Source organism: Blennius ocellaris, assembly GCF_963422515.1.
Source record: "Blennius ocellaris genome assembly, chromosome: 17".
Lineage (NCBI taxonomy): Eukaryota > Metazoa > Chordata > Actinopteri > Blenniiformes > Blenniidae > Blennius > Blennius ocellaris.
The window spans coordinates 1648614-1670533 of NC_137666.1; the positions used below are offsets into that span (position 1 = coordinate 1648614).

The 21920-nt window shown below is 43.2% G+C and overlaps 3 protein-coding genes across 3 annotated transcripts; 1 reads left to right on the forward strand and 2 right to left on the reverse strand.

Annotated features, from left to right (window-relative positions):
- The first annotated feature begins 4648 nt into the window (after positions 1 to 4648).
- Positions 4649 to 10622, forward strand: LOC308142560 (lysophosphatidylserine lipase ABHD12-like). The gene is made up of 13 exons (XM_080513042.1): positions 4649 to 4700; positions 4953 to 5107; positions 6757 to 6859; positions 7006 to 7125; positions 7335 to 7365; positions 7441 to 7486; positions 7825 to 7954; positions 8037 to 8074; positions 8823 to 8902; positions 9511 to 9593; positions 9708 to 9786; positions 9884 to 10017; positions 10190 to 10622. Exons 2-13 carry the CDS (start codon positions 5005 to 5007, stop codon positions 10209 to 10211), a joined length of 969 nt encoding a protein of 322 aa, XP_080369168.1. The 5' UTR covers positions 4649 to 4700; positions 4953 to 5004; the 3' UTR covers positions 10212 to 10622.
- A 2565-nt stretch (positions 10623 to 13187) lies between these two features.
- neff2 (neuronal intermediate filament family member 2) lies at positions 13188 to 15521 on the reverse strand (the record flags this gene model as incomplete). The annotated part of the gene is made up of 3 exons (XM_080513036.1): positions 14434 to 15521; positions 13654 to 13778; positions 13188 to 13248 (listed from the first exon to the last, which is right to left on the reverse strand). The coding sequence occupies exons 1-3, from the start codon at positions 15457 to 15459 to the stop codon at positions 13188 to 13190; spliced, it is 1212 nt and encodes a 403-aa protein (XP_080369162.1). The 5' UTR covers positions 15460 to 15521.
- A 3508-nt stretch (positions 15522 to 19029) lies between these two features.
- nanos1 (nanos homolog 1) lies at positions 19030 to 20628 on the reverse strand. The gene is made up of 2 exons (XM_080513044.1): positions 19813 to 20628; positions 19030 to 19471 (listed from the first exon to the last, which is right to left on the reverse strand). Exon 1 carries the CDS (start codon positions 20556 to 20558, stop codon positions 19872 to 19874), a length of 687 nt encoding a protein of 228 aa, XP_080369170.1. The 5' UTR covers positions 20559 to 20628; the 3' UTR covers positions 19030 to 19471; positions 19813 to 19871.
- Positions 20629 to 21920: the final 1292 nt, after the last annotated feature.

Below are 21920 nucleotides of genomic sequence, written 5' to 3' on the forward strand. Positions count from 1 at the left end.
ACAGGGCGACCAAAGCAGACAAAATAGAGGCACGGAGCCAAAATATACATTTACTTCAGAGTTCAGGACGTCCATGCCAAACTTTAACTCACAAGCCGGGTGGAAGCATCGACTTCCACAGCGCGGGTTCCTAACTGCACCTTCATCCGAGAGCGCGGCTCGCGGACTGGGACGTCAAGCGCGTCGCCACAAGCGGCGTTCGCCGCCCGGGCTTTAGTTAATCCAATTACAACGATTAGACAATCGGGCAAATTAACAGACGCACAGAGCAAGAGTCTATTTTTAATGCTTCGGGGTGCTGATGTTTCACTCGGGCTGAATAAGAAAAGGAACAATAAAGAACATATAAATACTGTACAGCAGGTAAAACCTGAGGCTCAGACAGGATTGTTGTTTTTTTTTTTTTTTTACTTTTAATTTCAAAGAAGTGGAGGGTGAAACAATTAATAAGTTTTCAATTATTTTGAAGAGATAAAAAAAAAGGATGGATGTAGTAGTTGTGGGCTACATGTAGATTTAAAATAAAAGCATAAATGTTCATATTCCAGCCGGGGATGAAGGGCAAATACAACAAGGTGGCACTGGACCAAGTGGAGCAAGAAGCCAAGGACGAGGTAAGAAGGTTACAGCGAGCAGGATGCCAACATTGACTGGCTGGCGGCAACACACACACACACACACGCACACGCACACGCGCGCACACGCACACACACACAACGTTTATGTTCTTTCTGTGTTGATGCAGCATTTTCTTTAATTGAAAAACAATAAATGCAACAGCGCCGACTGTAAGAACCTCAGTTTAGCTCAATATTGCAATGCTTTGTATGAACAAACCTTTTTTTTTTTTTTGAAGAAAAAACAAAAAAAAGGGGTCATGACCTTTCCAATAAAACAAAACAAAAAAACACTTGGACATGAAGATCGTCACCAAAAAGCTTCAGGCAGAAATCAAACAATCATGATCTAATCTAAAACACGATAGCGCGACGCGATCGGCAACGTTTTCCCAACCGGCCCCCGCCCGTTTAGTCTTGCAATACCAGTTCTCACCACCAGATGGTGTCCCGAGTCACTCAATGTTTAACACAACAACACACCGTACTGTCGTCGAGGTGAAAAGCAGGTTCCCTTCAGAACAAGACTCTGAAAACAGACAGACTTTGACACTGCAACTCAAACAGAGGCGTCGCTTCAATCTGACACTGATGAATGGACATTTATTCATCTGCTCTACATGGTGTACTGGGCGTCGCAAGGTAATTGGCAGTTAGACGATATATGAGGGAAGTTTTGTTTGTTGTTGCACCCGAAAGTTTGGATGTATGGAGGAAAATAGCGAACAAACGTGTTCCATTAAAAAGTCAAACTTTCATTTATTTGACACACCAACAATCACCATGTGGATTAGTTATCCTGGTGCAGAATATCAGTGGTTAATATTCACAAGTTGAATAAAAAAAAAAACATTTTTTTTAATGTAGAAGCCAGAGTGGAAAGAAGACAGACAAGAAAAGATAACCGACATATAAATAATGTTCCTTTGTGTCTCATCTTTGCAAAATGACATGACGGTGATGTTACATTAGTTCACCTATAACTGCGTCATCATGTCATCTGTGTCAGAAAAGAGGAGGTGAGATGAGAGCGTGCCACGACATCTAATGAGCTGAAGCTCCTCAGCTTTGGTGGTGGTGGTGGTGGTGGTGAGGGGGTTACTGGGGGGGTATTTGTGTTCATAATAATGAGGGTGGTTGTGCCGCCTGACCCTTTGCTCTTCCAGCTGCCTTCCACGAGCCCAGGTGTCCCCCACACTCCACGCCAATGGGGGGGGGGGGTCCCCCTATTCACCGAGGACAATGGGCTTTCCACCAAAAAAAACCCACATCAGTACATCTGCACATTTTAATCTGATTTCTTTTTCTATACGTCACAAATTAACAAAAAACACAAACCCAAAACAGACCAGGACAAGAAACTATACTTGAAATGATAAAAAAAAAATCTAAATCTAAATAAACCCCCCTCATCTAAATAATTGCTGCACGCTTTTTGCTTTCTCCAAACTGAGCCAATTATGCTGGCGGCCCCTGTATGCTCCAGCTGCTGCCGCCAAATATTCACACACCAGTGCAGGTCACAAGAAGAAGGTTAATCCCGACGGCTTTCACTGGTAATACTGGCAATTATCACCAGCAGATGTCCCCTGGAAAAGTAGAGGTGGCCATATTTCTTACACAGCTCCTGCATTCCTCCACATACGTCACCGACTCTAAAGTCATGTTAATGTGGGATTATCAGGGAAAAACACAACATATTTGCTCCAGACACTTATCAAGTTGCATTTCTTCAATCTGAACAGGCACTTTCCTGGTAAACGATCTAAAAACAAACAAGGTAAACTTCCTGGATGGATAAAGAGACATCACTGGGATTGTAATCTAAACTGTATGAGATTATATCAAACTGGATAATCACATCAGTCTAACCCCTAAATCAGAACCAGTGTTCCTTTTTTATTCCCACAGGTCAAATGTGGGAAAAGTGTGCAAGCCACTTGCTGATGTCTGATTGTTCAATATTTCACACGAAAGGCGGATAAATGACATAGAAAGCATCTCTTTTATTGAGTAAATGTGAAAAGTTAATCTCAGTGCAGCTCTGATCTTGACAATCTCAAGAGAAGACGATGCTGAGGACTTCACTGATCCAAATAACTATTTCTTTAAACATTAATATTCTTATTAACAGAATTGCTTTTTCCCCCCCTCTGGTGAAACAGTTGAATAACTACAATAAAACATTAATCTTATTCCTCCTTCGTGGCTTGAGTGCATTTAAACAGGTTATAGTTTTGAAAATAAATCAAGTCCCCTTTATAGCTTATGTCTTTAATTGTATTTGGACTAAACTCTTCAATTCAAGCTGACTGATGTAGCTGATGCTTAATAGTATAAAATACTGGGATTATTTCCAGGGATTGTTAGAAAGATGAAATAATCTCACATAAAGTTCTGTTTTGACCACAAAACTTGAAAATTAGCATTATTTATTGTATATACAACGACTGATTCCCAATAAATGTCTTGCATGCACTGTAAATGATTAAACAGATAACAATTTCTTGTGTTTACAACATTTTATCAGGTTAGACATTGATAAACTTGCGATTTAAAGTGTTCCTGTTGCAAAACCTTCAGACCGACTTTGTGAAACTTCATCTGCCAGAAATACAATCAAACTTGTGACCGATCGCTCCTGGATGCGCTTGGAAACAGGTTTGACTCGATATAAATGTGGTTTCAAGCCGTGAAACAAGCAGTGGAAACGCGTAAAGACGAGGTTAACCGAGGAGAGGAAACATTTACAAACTGAAAACGAGCAGAAAGCCGCTGCTTGATAGTGAAACTCACCCAAAGTCTGCGAACTGAGGTTCCTTGTCCAAAACTGAGATCCGCGTTTTAAAAAAAAAAAATCTTAAACCGCCTCTAAAACGAATTTCTCATCATTTCTCCGGGGTATTTTCTTTCTCTTTTTTTTGTTCCTCTCGGATCAGGAGAAAAGTTCCGCCGCATGAAGGCGCCACGCTGCCCGGGTCTTTCCTCCCCTGGATCCCCGCTGCCGTGAGCCTTTCCGTGGCGCTTCGTGTCTCATCCTCCTGAGGCTGGACGCGGATTTTGAAACGCGGTTGTCGGGAGAGGAAGAGGCGGTGACAGAGTGTGAGTGGCCCCGGGACGGGTCACCGCCCACCGGCACCCCCACCCCTCCGCCGCCCGCCGCCTCCCGCCGAACACCGGCCGCCCAGTTCACGACGAACGCGCTCAAACCGAGACAAGCACGTGGTGTCACAACTTCCGGTAGCTTTTTATTTTTTAGATAAGAAATTAATGAAAAAAAGATGCATGGATTGAATTTATTTTTAATAGAAAATAAGGTATGATTGTAGAAAACTCATAACTGAGAACCTTCAAACATCCTAAAAGTATTAAAATTAAATTATTGTTTATCATCCATCCATCCACTATCTGTCCATTCATCCATAAATTAACCTATCCATTCATCATACATCATTCCATCCATCTTTTATCTGTCCATCATCCCCCCCTTCCATCCATCATTCCTCCATCCAAAAATCAACCCATCCATTCATCCATCCATCATTCAGCCATACGTCCATCCATCTATCATCCATTCCTCCATCACTCCACCCATCCATATGTAAACCAATCCATCCACCCATCCATCCATCCTTCATCCTCCATTATTTGTCCATCCATCCATCTATCCATCCCTCCATACATTGATATGTCAATATATCAATTCATCCCTCCATCCATCCATCCATCCAGCCATCCACCCATAGTGATAATAGATTATTCCATTTCAACCCACTCAAAATGTCTAATATGTCTGAGATATATCTTGATTATCTGAGTTTATATCTGACACTGACTGACAGAAAACAGACAGAAAACACAGAGAAAACACAGAGAAAACAGACAGAAAACACAGAGAAAACAGACAGAAAACAGACAGGAAACACAGAGAAAACACAGAAAACACAGAGGAAACAGACAGGAAACACAGAAAACCAGCACCGTTGTGGTTCTTCCTGAGAATAAAAGAAAAAAAACTCCAATACCCATGATGCCTTGCGGGCTGTCAGCTGGGTCCGCTCGGTTTTGAAGAGACGTTCTAAGGTAAGAAGAACAATTCTTAACAACAAACATTTGCTCTCGCGTTTGTTTCTCACTTTTTTTATTTTATTTTTTTTAAATAAACACGTTGTTTCCTCGTCACGGCACACATTTTGCTCGTTATTTCTACTTCTGCGAGGACGATTGTCTCCACTTCCTCTTGTAATTTGAATCATCTCTGGCCCAGAAGCACCAGCTGAACCTTGACCGGGTTTGGTTTTTTTTCTTTTTTCTTCTCTTTCTTGTTGTTCTCAGGCTGAAACGCGGAGAAACAGACGGTTTGGCTGCAAAGTGGAAAATAACCGAGATGAAGAGGCTCGTTTCACTCCTGATAACCGCGTACGTCTCGCTGCCCGTGGTGCTTTACCTCTTCCCCTGGACGTTCAGCTATGTAGTGTTTGCTCACCTGGGTCAGTGGTATCTCTATCTATATCTTTATCTATCTATATCTATGTCTATGTCTCTCTATCTTGCATAAATAGTATTAATTCCACTAAAATGCAAAACTTAACTCCTTCATTACTGTGTTGTGTTTTAGTAAAAGAAAAAATAATTGCAGTGAATAAAATAAAAGGCCAGACCGTGTATATAGAAATATAAAGTACTTTTAGTGCGTGTCTGAAATTCTGTCGTGCGGAAATCAAATCGTTCTTTATTCTTTAGTGGATTCGTTGGGTTTTTCTCTGTTAAAAGCACCGAGAAATTACTATTTGTATTTGGTGCGTTATAAATAAAGTTGAATTGAATAAAAACATAAAAAACACATGAAAACAATGAACACTATATGTAAAAAAAATTAATTAAAAAAAAGCAGCAAACAGACAACATCACTAAAATAGAATATTAAAACACTGTCATGTAAGTTGGCAAAAAAAAAAAAAAAGAAGGCCAAAACGTATAAAGCCAGTAGTGTTTATTGTTATTTTTTGTTGTTTAGGGATCCCTGTTAGTCGTCTTCTAAAAGGCATGCACATAATGCATACATAATACTCATAATATCCACAAACATATCAAAAAGTAGGATTTGGTGAATTTACATTTCTAGTAGTTGGCGTCTAGAGAATCGACCCCAAAACTGTATCTTCTGCCTAAAATTCAGACTAAATAGGAGTTTGTTTGACCTCATTTCTATGTGCGTCTCGGCTGCACACAATAACAGTGGTGCGTCATTATTATGAGGTTAAACAATGGGATGTGGCGGCAACCCCCATTAGAAAATGTAAGGTTACAATCCACAAGGGTGCAAAAAAGGAATTCTGAAAGTAAATACACTGGGGGGGGTTTATGGTATTTAGGGGGAAAAAAATTAACAACAATATAAAATAGATTCTCATTTTTAAAAAAATTCTTCATCTTTTTCATCGTTATTTAGCATTTTTCTTTATATAAGCGGAGAAAAAAGGATGACGAGGAAAAAACAAATTGAGTTTTGTTGGTCATAAGAATCAGAATTGTCTTATTGTCATTCTTAATTAAAAAAAAAAGTAAAAACAAAATAACTGAGTGAATAGTTTAGATCAAATCCATGCATATATCTCTAACATATTCTAAAATGAAATAGTTGAAAAATCCTTGTTCTTTGTTATCGACTCCAAATTGGCTTCAAGTGTGTTTGATGGACACACTTCATCTTTTTCATCTTCACTTCATCTTTTTTTAAATAAAAAACATCAATAGTTTTACCTTCCACTTATTCTTTTTTTTTTTTTTAAATAACTATTGGAAATAAAAAGCACATCAAAAAAATAGTAGGCTGTTGTCCCACAAGTGCAATTTTATCATATAGAAATACTGGAAAAATGTAACATGGACTGTTAAAATGAATTTAAATTAAATTAAAAACACATAAATAAAGATTAAATCACCTTAAAACTTCATTATTACAATTTTTTCAATTTTTTCTGCTTTCTTTTTCTCAGAAAGAAAGCAATGCATGAAAAAAAACTAGAAAATTGCAGAGTGAGAATCATAATCAGATGTAAATAATTGTATGGTTTGACATCAGGTAGAAAAAAATAAAAATAAAAACTGGACTTACCTTGAGCGCTCTGGTCTGCAGTGAGGTTGCCATTCCTGGTGGATCTAGGCCGGCCCGAAGACGTGCTGAACTTCACACGCAACTTCTACCTGGACACGGAGGAGGGCGTCTCGGTGGGCGTGTGGTAAGGCCACCGCACCGCCATGCACGTTCTGCACAGGTGGAACGAATGGAGACGCCGTCGCTTGAAACGCAGGCGCGTGTGTGTGTGTTTTTTTTTGTGTGTTTGGTCTCGCTGCGTCTCTTCCTTTCTGTCTTTGTGTCTCGCAGGCATACGCTCCCCGCCAGCCAATGGGAGGAGGCCGCCGGGAGAAGCCCTGAGTGGTACCGGGAGACTCTGGGAGATGACCGTCCTGTTATTATCTATCTCCATGGAAACATCGGCACCAGGTGGGGTGGAGAGCGGCGGAGTAGGGATCCTTGAATTGATCCTAATGGAGTCTAGTGGGTATTCCAGGGCCGCTGAGGCCTCTGGTTTTGTCCATGGGGGGGAAAAAAACGCACGCCGGGGTGGGGGGTTGCAGGTCAGAATAAATGAGTCACTTGAAAGCCACTTGTTCGCCTGCGTTGATTGTTGCTGTTTGTTTATTTATTTGCAGGGCAAAAAATAACAGGGTGCAACTGGTGAAGGTAGGCGTTTTAATCAGGATGAATAAACTTCTTTAAGCCGTCGGATGTTTTTAATCTCGCTGCGTATTTCTGCAGATCTTGAGTGCTGCTGGATACCACGTTTTGTCTTTGGACTACAGAGGTAATACCAGTGACGACGTTTTTATAGTTGGGTTCAGTTTAGCAGCTCAAAATCCACTTACAGAGATGATTTAGTGTTTTTTTAATAACTTATATTGCACAATTGTATTGAATTATTTACAACGTCATCAATATTTTTGATTTGGAAAGGGGGAAAAAAATCAAATTATTTCATTTTAGTGAATAATATATACTTTTCTGTCACTTTGAATTGTATTATCACCTTTATTTGATCACACAGCAGGTTGAATGGCGTCTCCCGGGGTGTAAATACCATATAGTCGAAGTGTTGCGTGAATAGAATCATAGATGTGTGTGATTTGTTGTTTTCATTGTGAGGTTTTGGAGACTCCACCGGGGATCCCAGTGAAGCCGGACTGACCAGTGACGCCCTCTACCTGTACCACTGGGTAAAGCGACACAGCAGAGGCAGTCTGGTCTGTCTGTGGGGACACTCGCTGGGCACCGGGTCAGTTCATCCCGCCGTCTGACCCGTGATCGTAACGCCGATTTAAATTATAGGAAGTTTATATTCCCGTTATCTTCCGCAGGGTGGCCACAAACACTGCAGTGAAGATATTGGAGGAAGGTGAGTTCACGGTGTCTTCAGGCACACTGATGTGAAGACATGTTGGTTAAAGATTATACATCTAAAGACATTTCCATCATGTCATTAAAAATCATGTGCACATAGGAAATCAATGACATGTTGATCATTGTCTCAAATTAATTTGTGCAACGTAGTCGCACAATGTATAAAAATAATCTTTTAACTTTTTTGGGACGGTGCAAGAAAACTGTTTTATATCTTTTATTAATATCACATTTGTTTTAAAAAGGCATATCTATTTTTATACGTTTGATTCTTAATGCTTATTAATCACTTTTTCCTCTCAGATTGACTTGACGTGTTTTTCGAATATTTATTTAAAATTGCTGTAGCTGATTATGGATCACAGTCATGAACAATGAATAAATTAAAATAGTCAATAAGCAATATTCTAACACGAGAACAATAGCCATGGATTCACCTCAAGAATTATCTACTGCAACTTCAAGACCAGGTGAAATACTAAGAAATGAAATACGGTTTTTGATTCAATAAATACTCAGTATGTAGCAATAAATTATCTCAAGCTGCATTTAACCAACATTCCCCTTTTGGTTTTGATCAAGTAACATCAGTTCTGTCCCATTTAGCCTTTTTTTAAAAGTACAGATTATATTTAATGCATACATTGATAAAATGCAGCAAACTACAAACTGACATTGCAATAATTAGATGTTGACTTCAGCACACAAGCTCATAAATGTTGCGTTTTGCTTTTTATTTTCAGGCTCTGCGGTCGATGCTTTAATCCTGGAGGCTCCGTACACGAGGATGGGACAGGTCGTCGTCGCCCATCGGTTTGCTAAAGTGAGAACGGTCGCTTGGTGCACCTCCGTCCATGTGGCTTAATATTGCATAACGTTGAGGCGCGAAAATATCCAGACAAGCTGCTTTGGTTTAAATCGCCTTCCTTCATCATTTCCACCCTTAATCCATCTGAGCGCGATGTCTTGGGCATGTCTGAATACGTAAAGCTCCTGTCACGCTGGACTGTGACAGCTGACGGCAAGATGGAGACACAAATTTAGGGAGTGTATGTGACTTATATATGACGATAATGTATTTAATGTGTGTATAAAAGATTTGATTTTAAAGTGAGACAGTCAGTAGTGCCTCTATCCCACTGCAGATGGCCGTTCTGAGTGCACAAGCTGAAAGAGACTGAAAATAATATATAATCCATCTGTGTGAGTTAATATAATAGACATGGGACGTTATGACTGACCACAGCTAAATGGTGAGAGACCTCTGCTGGTCGGGAGGAGAACTGCAGGGAGCAATCAGACTCGAGAAGAAGCAGACACATGGTTTTCTTTATCCTACAGCTGTTTTTAATGGTGCATTTATTTGTGTTATTAGACGAAACACACGTTTGCACCATGTTCCTGCATGATTTGTGCAATCGTTTCTTCCAGCCGTACATCTTCCTGCCGGGATTTAAGCGCTTGCTTGAGTACCTCCTGGAGGAGAACAATATTGTGTTTGCGAACGACAAAAAGTAAGTACAAATAAAAGGACAAGTGAGTATAGTTTGACTCTTTTGAATTTTCACTACGTGGGGTCTGATTTTGAGATTTGGATGCGTTTCCAACTTTCAATATTTTCTTTGCAGCTTGGAGATACTGACCAGTCCTCTGCTCATCCTGCATGCCGAGGATGACCACGTGGTCCCGTATCACATGGGTCAGCAGGTACAGCACATGCTCTAATCCTGCCCTTCGTCTCTACAATTTCCTGCTGGATACCGCCGCCTCCTCAAAACCAAACGCTCTCATTTATCGTCTCCAGCTGTATCAGATATCAGTCCAGGCCCAGAGCAAATCCAACGCAGATGGCAAAGTCAAAATGATCTCTTATGAAGCAAAGCGGGGTTTCTCTCACAGCAACATGTACCTGGATCCCAATTTGTCAGATGTGGTTGGGTAAGTCAAAACTGAGACCACACCTACTTTGCATAGTTTTTTTTAGCAATAAAAAAAAGTGTTATTATGCATCTTATTCTTAAATTGTAGTTACAGTGTGTTCTGTTTTTGAGAGAAAAAAAGAATACTAGGGCTGTCTCGCAAATTACCATTTTCATGTTTTCCTTTTCAGGAACTTTCTTCAAAACCTATGAGTGTTCCTTCCTTCAAGTGCTGACGATTTCATGTTTTTCTTTTTATGTTTACAATAACGTCCCAACAGTTCCAGTTTGCACTGACTCTTACTTCCAGGAGCACATTAAAACTTGGCACAAAGTCATTCCAAATCATGTTACATTTCAGTGTGTGAATACGATTCATAAATTAATACTATTTGTAATTGTTTTGCTGTGATTTCTTTTTGTGTGTGTTATTAATCCTACAATCCAAACTTTTGGATTTATTAGACATGCTAAAATTAACTGTCACTGGTCATATTAATTATCTTTGCATTGCAAATAACACATAACCATCATCCAAACTAACATGCATGTGTTGTTTAAAGCCGACATACATTGAAAAAAAAAATGCAAACAACATTACACGTGTTCAAGACTACTATGAATATGCGCTGCTTCAATAAAGATTTTTAAAATGTGTTTATCGGTAGTTTTTATTCATGTCCAGTCATTTTGTTCCAAGACGGCTGCAAATGAGTCCAAGAAATTGAGGAGTCGGTTTATTCAAACTGCTTTTAACTCGTAAATTCACAATTTGAGAAGCTTCTAATTCCTCCAATGGCCGAGAAGAACCAACACCACAACGCAACAATAAAAGCCACAGCGGAAGTGCGGCAGCATTTGGAGGAACACACTTTTGTTCACTTTGTTTCCGGGGGGACAATAGTTTCGGATGGGACAAAACCGGAAACGAACACTGGACGGTAGAGCGCATACAAAACGTTAAACGACAATATAAACACTGTGGCCAGCAATGCTGACTTCTGAAAAACACGACACTAATCACAATCTTCTAGCAGCAGTTTTTTTTTTTACTTAAGTTTCATTAAAACTCCCCTGTAATTAAAAGTAACGTGTTTTCGCTCGTGGGCCCTGAACGCATCATCAGCCTATCAAGCTGTAATTAAATTCAGCTGGTGTCTTGAACTACAAGGAAAACTTTCCTTTTTAGTAAAATGAACTGTAGCAGTGGAATTTGATGCTTCATAAGAATGTGTTCAGATGTGCATTTCAAGAAATTAAGTTCCTATGAAGCTGAGGCGTGTCGACGTTTTGTAAACAGAGATTAGCCTTTAGCATAAAAAATGCTCCAGACATTGTTGAAGAGATTTCCAGGTGAGTGCTTACCTCGTTATCGTTTTTATTGACTTGTTTGCATTATTTTAGGAGTAAGTTATTTAGTTTGTTATAGGTTTATATCTAAAATGAATGTTATTTTCACTGCTATTATACCCTAGCTTGGTGCATTGATGCTAACACCAATGCTAATCTCTATGCTTATCCCAGACCTAATCCAAGCTGGAACTAAAAATTGCAATTTGTATATTTTGAATATTCCAAATACAATCAAGAACACCTTTTTTTGTCATAAGTCAGTTAAATGCTCCTGTTTTATTTTCTCTCTATAAACAAGTAAAATCTATGATTAAAAAAAGTTTGTGGATTTCTACCGTCGTCCAACATCTTCGTTTTGCTTCCCAAAATTACTCTAAACTACAGAAATCCATTAATTTTTTAGGGACGACATACACCATTCCCTTGTGTGCTGCTTTGTAAAACTGTGTTCTGTGTTTCTGGAGATGACTGAAGAACCTGCTGTGGCCAATCGTGTCAACATACTGCAGCTACTTGCCAGGACTGTGGACTGATGGGGGACGACGCAGCAGCTGTTTGGTCCTCCTGTGACATCGAAAGCTTCATGTAAGGTGCACCTCCTGTGTCACAACCTTCACAATCATCCTCATAAAATAAAATGTAGCTTTACTACTGGCTCCAGAAAAAAAACCAACCTCTAAATCACCAACAGTTCTGACTCTGAAATGTCGGAATTAAAAACACAGACTCTGATGCATGTTGCAGGTCAGTTATGTTTATTCAGCTTGTCGCCAGGTGTTACAGGTGCTCCAAGCGCAATGGGGCAAAACGTGTTATTAGTTTCACAGACGTAAAGCGCCACTTAGTCCTAAGATGGGCGGACGAACGACAAGGAGCTCCTGCGCTTCGCTTTCAGTTTCACAGCTTAGCTTTGAATGAACTTACGGAACGGAAAACTGAAAATTCGAGTGCAGTTAGATCGAGACGCACTCCGCGTGTTTATAAGGAGAAACCAGCAACGAGGGAATCTTCCACGGCATTTACGTGTCCAGGAGACGATCAGAAGCAGTAATTTGTTGGAACATTGAACTAAGGCCAATAGAGAAGTCGCAAGACTTGAATTTACTCTGATCTTCAAAACCAAAGCTTGCAATTTTTTGTTAAATATAAATGCAGAGGAAGACGAACTAAAAAGACAAGAATGGTTCTCTAACATAATCAAAATAAGATTTTTAAGGTCACTGGTTCACTGACTATGGTTACAGGACCAGGGAAGCAGGACATAGAGGTGGAGTTTCTCCATCTGGTCAAACACAGAAGAAACCCAAGCGACGACGGGCTAAAATAAGGCTTTTTTTTTTTTTTTTGGGTGTGTTCCTCCTTCACAAACAATTGGTCAAATGTTTGCGCAATGAGGGTTCAGTCGAATTGTTCGCCGCGTCTGCTTGGATGTCCAACGTGCGTGACGGGACGGGAACTCGACCTGGAACGATGCCGCCGTCCGACAGACGCAGCCACGTAAACTAATGCAGTGCAGCCGCTCTGCGTTTCGCCGTTTTGTTTGTTTCTTCGTGATGTTATGGCGTCAGATTGTGTGTAGAAGAAGGGGGACTTCTGGTGGACCTCTTGTTTTGCACAAGGGCGCGGCTGTCTTGAGAAGGATGAGCTTTGGTTTGCGCAGTTGTTGTTTTTTTCGGAAAGGAGAGATGAAATCCGTATGATTTTTTTGGGGGGGGGGTGGTGGGGGGATGGGGGGGGGGGGGGGGGGGGGGGTTGTAATGTTCAGGATGTTGAGGACAAGGGTGGAAGGGGGTGTGGAGAATTCAGGTTTGTGCCAGGCTGGTGGCGTTTGGGTTTTTAATTCAGAGCGGGAAGGGAAGGGTACGCCAGTCGAATCTCCTCCCCCTCCAGAAGTTTCCTGAGAAGAAACACAGAAATAGAGGCTTTTACTTGGTTTTTCCTTTGCCTGACGTTCTAATCGAACGCCGCTTTATTCAAATAAGCCGATTCCGGCTGATGGAGGGCGAAGGCCTGGTGCATCCTGGACAGGTTGGACACTCATTCAAAATTCATCCTCCAGCAACCGAGACTCAAACTGGGGACAATCTGGAAAATGTCACTAAGTGATGGGGGGAAAAAACCCAAAATAAATGAGTACGTATGCTTACATCATTCGCATGTATAGTCACAATGCATACATACACATAATGGAATATACTAAGAACTATAATTTCATATGCATTAATGAGTATGATAGAACATAATACAACAAACAACAGAGGATCAAACAAACATGAAGCCAGGAAAAACAGTCACTTCTCACCTGTACGCAGCGATTTCGATGTCCAGAGCCATCTTCACATTGAGAAGGTCTTGGTACTCTCGCAGGTAGCGTGTCATCTCCTGCTTGGCTTCAGTGATGTCTCGCTCCAGGTCATTTATCCTCATCTGTGAAATATAAAGAAAAGCAAATACTGAAGCGGCGCACGGAAGAACACCGGGCTGGCTGAACGTTTGCTTTAAAAACATTGTAAAATGGAGGAAAAAAATTAGCAATTGTGTGAGTGGATGCATTTTCTGGAAGGCACTGCATGTTTTGGGTTTTTTTTTTTCACGTTTGCAGCATTTCGAGCTGCATCGAGGCTCCTGACTTCAGTCACCTTGCAGACTTTCACCTTTACAAAGAGCCTGCTGTTCTGCTGAGCAGTACAGAGAGCAAGTCAAGGGTGGATCTGTCTCATGGAGTATTTTTATCTTGCAGGAAGATGAAGCAGCTTTTGGGCTTGTTTTCTTTTTTTTTTTTTTTTAATCCTGAATTTTTTTAATCCTGCTGAATCACATGCAGTATATGCATTTTGAATTTTTTAAAAATTTGCATTGAGTCTCTTCTACACTGTCTGCAGACGATAAGCCTGCACTATGTACAGACTTATTAAGATTTTTTTTTGTCTTTCCTGCACAGTGTTATTTGTTAATAACTGATCACATGACATCATCAAACAGGACTCACTCTGTGCTAAAGTTCGACACCCGACTAAAAAGTTAGCATATGGCAGGACGGAGCCCGGCGAAACGGTTCAACCACCGATGCCTCATCATTCACCTGGTACTTCGCCACCTCCTTCGCCTGCGTCTCCTCCAGCTCCTCCAGCTGCTTGTTGAGGGAGTCGATGACGTTGCGCAGGGCCTCGATCTCCGAGGAGCGGGACTGGAGCAGCCGGCGGTACTCCATGGTCTCCTCCCGGATGGCGTGCACGGCCTCGTTGTTCTTGCTGGCCATCTCCGCCACGCTGGCGAACTTGCCCTGGTACCACTCTTCGGCGGCCTGCATGTTCTTGTGGGCCAGCCGCTCGTACTGCGCCCGGATGTCCCGCAGGGCGGTGGACAGGTCGGGCCGGGACACGTCCACGTCCACGCTGATGCTGGCCATCTGCAGCTGGGCCTGCAGCTCCACCTGCTCCTCCGCGAACACCTTCTTCAGGAACGCCATCTCGTCGCACAGGGAGGCGGCGGCGGCCTCCGCGTCGCAGTTGTAGACGGCGGCCCGGCCGGCCTCCTCCCGTGCCCGCTGGAGCTCCTCCTCGGCGTCCGCGCGCCTCCGCGCCTCCTCCTCGAAGCGCTCCTTCAGCTGCCCGAACACGTCGCGGAGGTAGTCCCTCTCCGCCTCCATGCGCATCTTCTCCCCGCTCTCCGAGTCGATGGCGGAGCGCAGGCTCCGCGCCTCGCCCTCGTAGAGCGCCCGCAGGCGGGACGGGTCGTTCTGCCGCCGCCGCAGCGCCTCCAGCTCCTCCAGCAGCGCCCGGTTCCGCAGCTCCAGGGTCCTCACCTTCTCGATGTAGGTGGCGAAGCGGTCGTTCAGGCCCACGAGCTGCTCCCTCTCCTGGGACCGCAGGCCCAGCAGCTCGGTGTTGACGGAGCTGGCCTGAGCCAGGTCCGTCCTCGGAGAGCCGTCGGGCAGCGACGAGGAGGGGGACATCCTCAGGATCCTCTTCCCGGCCGGAGGAGCTCGCCAGGACGAGAAGAGCGAGGAAGACATGGAGGATTTGGTGGCGGCGGCGGCGGTGGTGGACCGGGAGCCTTTGTAGCCGTCCCAAGGGCGGCGGTAGGAGATGTAGGAATCGTAGCTCATGATGAATTGTTTGTGGTGGATTTTTTTTTTTTTTTGTGTATGTAGTTTCAGAAGTTTTTTTTTTTTTTTCTTTTATGTCCCCCTTGTTCTGCACACCATCGGTGAGGATGAGCGAGCGTTTTTGCACTGCACCAGTTCAGTGATGCTGCAGACCCCCAGCTTTTATAGAGCCGGGCAGCTCCCTCCTCCTCCTCTTCCTCCACCTCCTCCTCCTCCTCTCCGCCTCCACCACAGAGAAACATCAGTACTGTCAGCACACTGCAGGCCAATCACAGGCTGCTGCAGTGAGGAGAGAGCAGGTTGGTCTTGAGGCTCACTATCAGCTACAGCAGACAGGAGAGAGTGTGGTCGAGCTGCTTTTCCCCCCCATTTCATTTTCTCCTATAATAGCATCGGAGTCACTTAGCCTCATTGCTCTGGATGTGTCTGAGGATATATTTTACTCCGCTCGTGCACTCAGTGACGTCGCCGATGCATTTTTTTTTTTTAAAGCAACAAATGCCCTTGCAGACAAGGGACAGCAGTAGAATTGTGCAAAAACCTGCTGAAATGACTTGAAACAAAGTCTTTGTCACATCTCAAGTAGAGAAAATCAACATCTAGGGCAAAGAGAGAGCGAGAGCAAGGGAGGACATGTGTGTTAATGACACACACATAGTGGTTTAATGCAGCGTTACATAAAAGTACGATACCATAACTGGATTAATTCAGTGATAATTGACCAATTAGACATTTTGTGTCAAACTGAAGCTATCAAGCCCTTTTAATGCAGCCTGAACTTTTCTTGTGTCTTCAGGCTTTTTTTTTTTAAACACTAGCATGTCTTTTTTTACACTAATTTACATTGTTCGAGATGATATCCTCCAGTATATGCAGATTCTTTTGCAATGCCCTTCATACAGTATTGTTTACACAGTGCCTTTAGCTTTCATTTGATCTAATTAGAGTGTAAACTGATGAGTCACGGATGTGTGTGTGGGAGAGAGAGAGAGAGAGAGAGAGAGGGAGGGAGTGTGTAACCGCTGACACGCAGAAACACTCCCGCTGTTCTGTCCTGAAATGAGTCAGAGGGAACGTGTAAATCATCCTTAGTGTTTGTTGATAAAGATGCATGAAGCAGCTCTGGTGAAAGGTGAAGAATCCCGCTCAAGGGCGAGCATTTTTAGTGGCGAGACAAATTCGGGGCTGGTGGTTCTCAAAGCAGGTCGGCATTTGCATCTGTCGGTGGGTTACACAAGAGTAGGACAATTTATGTGAGAAGAAGATAAAAGAATAGGACGATTTAAAAGGGAAAATGAAGTTTCTTGCTGAAAATCTTCCATCTCACTGCAAATAGATGTGAACTAGATACAAATGTTTTGCATTCTTAGTTGATGTTGGTGAGTATATTCAAAGTTAAGCCATATGGGGAAAATATCTCCACCCTATAAATTCTCTTACATAATTCCCAGTGCGCCTCCTGTCAGCAAGTTGTCAGAATCACTTTTTTTTTTTGGGCTACAAAGCCTGAAATGTTGTTTTCAAGCCTAGAAAAACTAACTGTTGCAAGGTCCAGCCTGGCGGCCTCCTCCTCCATCATGGAGTTCTCTAATCCAGCTCAGGGTGGAGGGACGCTGGACCCGATCCTGGAGGGGTTGGCAGTCCATCACTGAGCAAACACAGAGACAAGCCATGACACACACACTCTCACATTCACACATTTGGGCAATATTAGAGTTAATATTGTATGTTTATTTTTTTTTACTGTGGGAGTCCAAAGTAAAGAGTCAGATGGATTTGATGCCCAGCTTTTGCCCGTCTGGTCAAATCCAACTCTTGTGAAAGGTTTCAGTGATTAACTCGGACTGAACCTCGATGTGAGGCGAGTGTCGTGACCACAACTGTCCAAAAGAGTGGAAATTCTTGGTTACTTGCCAATTTAATGGGTTGAACTTGTTGGATGTGTTCTTGCGTCTTCTTTTTTCTAACAGTGATATAATATATTTAAGTGTTAAAGTAGGTACCACCTCCACAGTGGGTCCTTCAGGCAATCACTGCTGCTATTTTTGTGCTGTGATATTTTGGCCTGTCGTTCCTCTCGTGGCCAGCAGGGGTCAGTAAAGCTTAATACATATTCGACCTATGAATGGAAAGCTCATCGAAAACACCAAGAAAACGTCTCTCCTATCAGGATTATGATAGGACTATGACTATGATGACTGGAATGGAGCTGTGTCATTCATAACTTTTTCACAGGCGTAAACAAAGCAACAGATGATCCAGGGTTCCATTGGAGCTGCTGCATTATTAAAATAATACTCATACCCCCCCCCCCCCCCACACACACACACACACCAATAAAAAACAAAAAAAACCAAAACAGGTTTAAAGATAATTCAGAATGTTTATTTAATGATGCAGCAGAAATGTGATATTTGGACTTTATTTTTCAACAAAGAAAATAGAAAATTTATGTATTTTGAACCAAAAAATGCCACAAATGTGTCAGAAACCATAAAAAACAAGAACCTATTTCTTTTTTTATGCGGATATGAAATTGAGAAAACGTTAGACCTTATTTACATATATATTATGTGCTCATGCAGCTGGAAAGTGGAATAGATTCCAGTTGGGAAGATAATCGTCTCTCGATTTTTCAGCATTCATGTGAAAATAAAAAAAAAGAAACGACATGACTGCCTCCAGCAGTGCTGCTTTATTGCTGCTGCCAGAGCACAAACATGTGGGGGGGGAGGGAGGGGGGCGGGGGGCTTTTGTGTTCAGTTTGCATGCTCTTCCTGGTCCACTGTGTTTGTGTCTGTTGCCCTTTCACCTGGGGTGAGCCGGGACAGGATCGCACCACTTTGACTAAAAGCGTTGCAGGTCCCATCACTTTGACTTCACAACAGGAAGTCCTGCAGGGGCTGAATCCCAACAGGTGATTTTTTTTTTTCTATCGTGCATGTATAAAGATTGAATTGGCAATTTTGAATTGGTTAAATATTTGATTGTGAATGAACCACCTCAACTTCTGCTTTATATGAGCCGACACACTGTACGCACACACGCCAATGCTTTCGATGGACCGCGATGGGGCCAGAATAGGGCTTCTGTGTTTTGTAGCATCGCCAACTGTGTGTCTTTGTTTCAGCACCGTGACTGACTGATGACCTGTCCAGAGTCTTGCTTTTTCCAATTGTTTTCTTCGATACTGTCGTTGAACGCTTTGATCACTAGGGGGCACGTGTTGAGTTTCAGGTGATACTGTTGTTTTCTCCTGACTTTAAGGTTATGCCGTCATGAATCCTGCTGCAGATCTGCATCTACAGCTTCCTGTGAGAAGTGATGGATCACACACACACACACACACACACACACACACACACACACACATGCCATGAAAAGGACAATTTCAATCTGACGCAGTCAAACAACAATGCAAATTACATGTTTATTCAGAAGTCATTTACATTGAATATATTCCCCAGTGGTTCGTAAGGTAAAAAATAAGTACATAAAACATTTCTATTGACAGATAAAGACTTTGGAATGTCAGGCTTTTCATTGCTAAAATTGTTTACACATTTACAACAATTGCAGGTGCACATTTTCATCATGTGTGGCAAAAAAAAAAAAAAAAAAGGAAAGTACTTTGACAGAAATAAAGGAGCTCGGACTGTTTACGAACTGCGTGTCAAAAGATTCCATCCGATGTGTTACATTCAAGCTGAATCGTGTAAAAGGCTATTCACATAAAATGTCGTGGAGAATATAAGACATTCAACATATAAACATTACAGTTTCGGTACAAAAGTGTATTCCTTTGGTAGAAAACGTGTCTCCCAGGAGAAATTGTGCTGGATATAAAGATATACATCTTGCATTTTTTTACAGTTCTTCCGTCCAAGTTGCCAGCGGACTACATTGGGACTAAACATTCACCTCTTAAGGAGTGCTGCATATTGATTTATGTTGGCATGTCATGAAGCCAGGGCAGCCCGTTGACATGCAGGGGGGGCTGTTTGCACTGGCACTGCAGTTCAGGAAAGAAAAACAACAACAAAAAAAACATAAACAAAACAGCAACTTGTGATTACAGCATGAAGGCGTTCATTCACAGGTCGATCTGTACAGTACTTTGGTTCATTTTCGGTCACCGACTCTTTGCCCAGGATATTGCGCGCACTGCGTCCAAGTGTAAACTGTGCCCCCCCACACCCCCCCCTCAAAAAAAAAAAAAAACACATTACAAATGAAGCTTGTGACGCATATAAAATAAACCCATAGAAATCTTTTTTTTCTTTTCTTTTTTTTTTATAATGTCCAAAATCTCCAGACTTGTCTTGTGCATTAAAAAAAATGTGGGCAACTTACTGCACGTACATTTCAGAGTGCAACTCAAAAACTCGGATCGACAAAAAAGCGCGTCGTTCTCAGAAGATCTTCAGTCTCTTGCCCGCCGCGCGGCCGCCTTTGGCCGCCCTCTGGCCGGACGGGTCTTTGGAGAGCGGACAGTACTTGATGGTGTGCGCGTTGTCGCCGTTGGCGCTGCAGAGGGGGCACGTGTACGCCCGGAGGATGGGGCACAGCACGCGGCCGTCCGCCGTCTTCAGGATGTGCGTGCCGTACACCTCCTCCGGCGCGCCGTTATTCCGACAGAAGACGCACACCTTGGGCTCCGGCTTGCCCCGCTGCGCCTGCGCCTGCTTGCGCCGGCGCTCCGCGGCGAGCAGGTCGAGGCCGGCGAAGCCGGCCCCGTAGCAGGGCGAGTCGCCGCCCGCCAGCGGCGAGTCGCCGGCGAAGTGGCCGTAGGGCCTGAGGAGCGAGATGCGCTCGCGCAGGTCGTAGATGTTGAGCGGCGGGGAGCCCGGGGCCGCGCAGCAGCAGCCGCAGTCCGAGTGTCCGTCCGCGTCCCGGCCGTGCGCCATTACGCAGGAGCAGACCGGGGAGTCGTCCTCCAGACCCAGCGTGGCCTTCAGGGACTCGGTGATGGAGTTCGGGCTGCACGGGGGGCTGTTGATTTTGTTTTTGGCGACGAGGGTCGACAGGCCGAGGTAGTCGTTCCAAAAATTGAAGGTGTAGTCGTACGGGGACCGCGCGTCCAGATACTCGAAGTCCATCCTGTCACGGCCGCAGAGTGTCAAGTCTGCAGGGGTAAAGAAGTCGTGTGTTTTGTTAGCATGTGTCGTGCCTTCCTCTCTCTTCTCGCGCTGCCTCTGGTTTGCCGAGCATTGTGCGTGAAGGCGCTGATAAATTCCCCCGGAATAAAACACGGGGGCGTGGTCTGGTTGGAGTTGATCCCCCCCTCCTCCTCCTCATCCTCCTCCTCATCCCCCTCATCCTCCTCCTCCTCCCTCGTAGGAGAGTCCCTGGAGCAGAGCAGAGAGTTACTGAGCTGGGAAAACAATTTCCCCTCCCATAATCTAACTATTAGCACCGCGAGCGTATCTCTTTGTGTTAGAAGAAAGGCATCAAGAGGCTGTCTGCTGTATTTTCCCTGAAACTATTGATTTTTTTTTGGCTGTAATGCTGTAGTTAGTGTGTGTGTGTGTGTGTGTGTGTTTGTGTGTGTGTGTGTGTTTAGGGGATATTTTAAATGAGAAAAGAAGAGCTACAGAAAGCCGATCTTTTCCTTTTTAATTAACTGTCAGGATTATTTTTTTTACAAGGTTTTTAAGTCTCAGCTGTTGTATTAGAAGTGATGCCCTTTAACCACATTGGAGAGACTTCTAAACATTTGTATAGACCGACTGTTGCTGCTTTAAATCTTAGTGAAAATGCACTGTTGCCGAGTAAGGCGCTCAATGGTATTGTCAAACAATAATGCAAATACAAAAATTACCCCACAGTGAACAAATGTGGACATAAAACAGATGCCGGCTGACTGATTTACGAGTTAAAATACACGACTGGAGAAATACGCAGAGCGCAAATAATGAAAACGACTTTATCACATATGTAATTCCACCCGGTTTCTCGCAGCAGCAGCAGCTTTTGGGTGATTTACACGCAGCAGAGATAGACCCTCATTGGGATGAATTTGGACTATTTTCTCAGAATGAAGTCATCCAAACCTCAAACGTCGAAGGATCTCTCATGTTCAACACTGTGGAAGTTCCCCTTTAAAACCTGGCGGCCAAAGATCGCACCCTCGCTCAGTTTTGATGAAAGGCATGATCATTTAAATAAAAAAAAAAACCACTGCGTCACCATTTAAAGTCGGTTAAAATCGCTCCGACTCTTGGGAACTACTACATTACCATGCATTGCTTCTGCAGTTTCTCTCCAGTGGCTGCTCAGACCTGAACGTCCACGTTTGAACTTAACAGTTTGAAATCATGCATGTGAATTCTCCACATTTCCTGCAGTAGGTGCAGTTAGTGTTTGGCTGCTTGTCTCTCTCTCTCTCTCTCTCTCTTCACCCTGTGGTGGACTGGTGACCTGTCCAGGCTGGGACAACTGGGGACGGGCTCCCATCGTGA

Bases quoted from the DNA above. Each gene is read 5' to 3' on its own strand.
- nanos1 (XM_080513044.1), bottom strand. From the start codon at position 20,558: ATGGACTTCGAGTATCTGGACGCGCGGTCCCCGTACGACTACACCTTC.
- LOC308142560 (XM_080513042.1), top strand. From the start codon at position 5,005: ATGAAGAGGCTCGTTTCACTCCTGATAACCGCGTACGTCTCGCTGCCC. The intron at 7,955-8,036 runs GTCAGTTCATCC...TATCTTCCGCAG, and splicing joins GGACACTCGCTGGGCACCGG to GGTGGCCACAAACACTGCAG. The intron at 8,075-8,822 runs GTGAGTTCACGG...TTTTATTTTCAG, and splicing joins AGTGAAGATATTGGAGGAAG to GCTCTGCGGTCGATGCTTTA.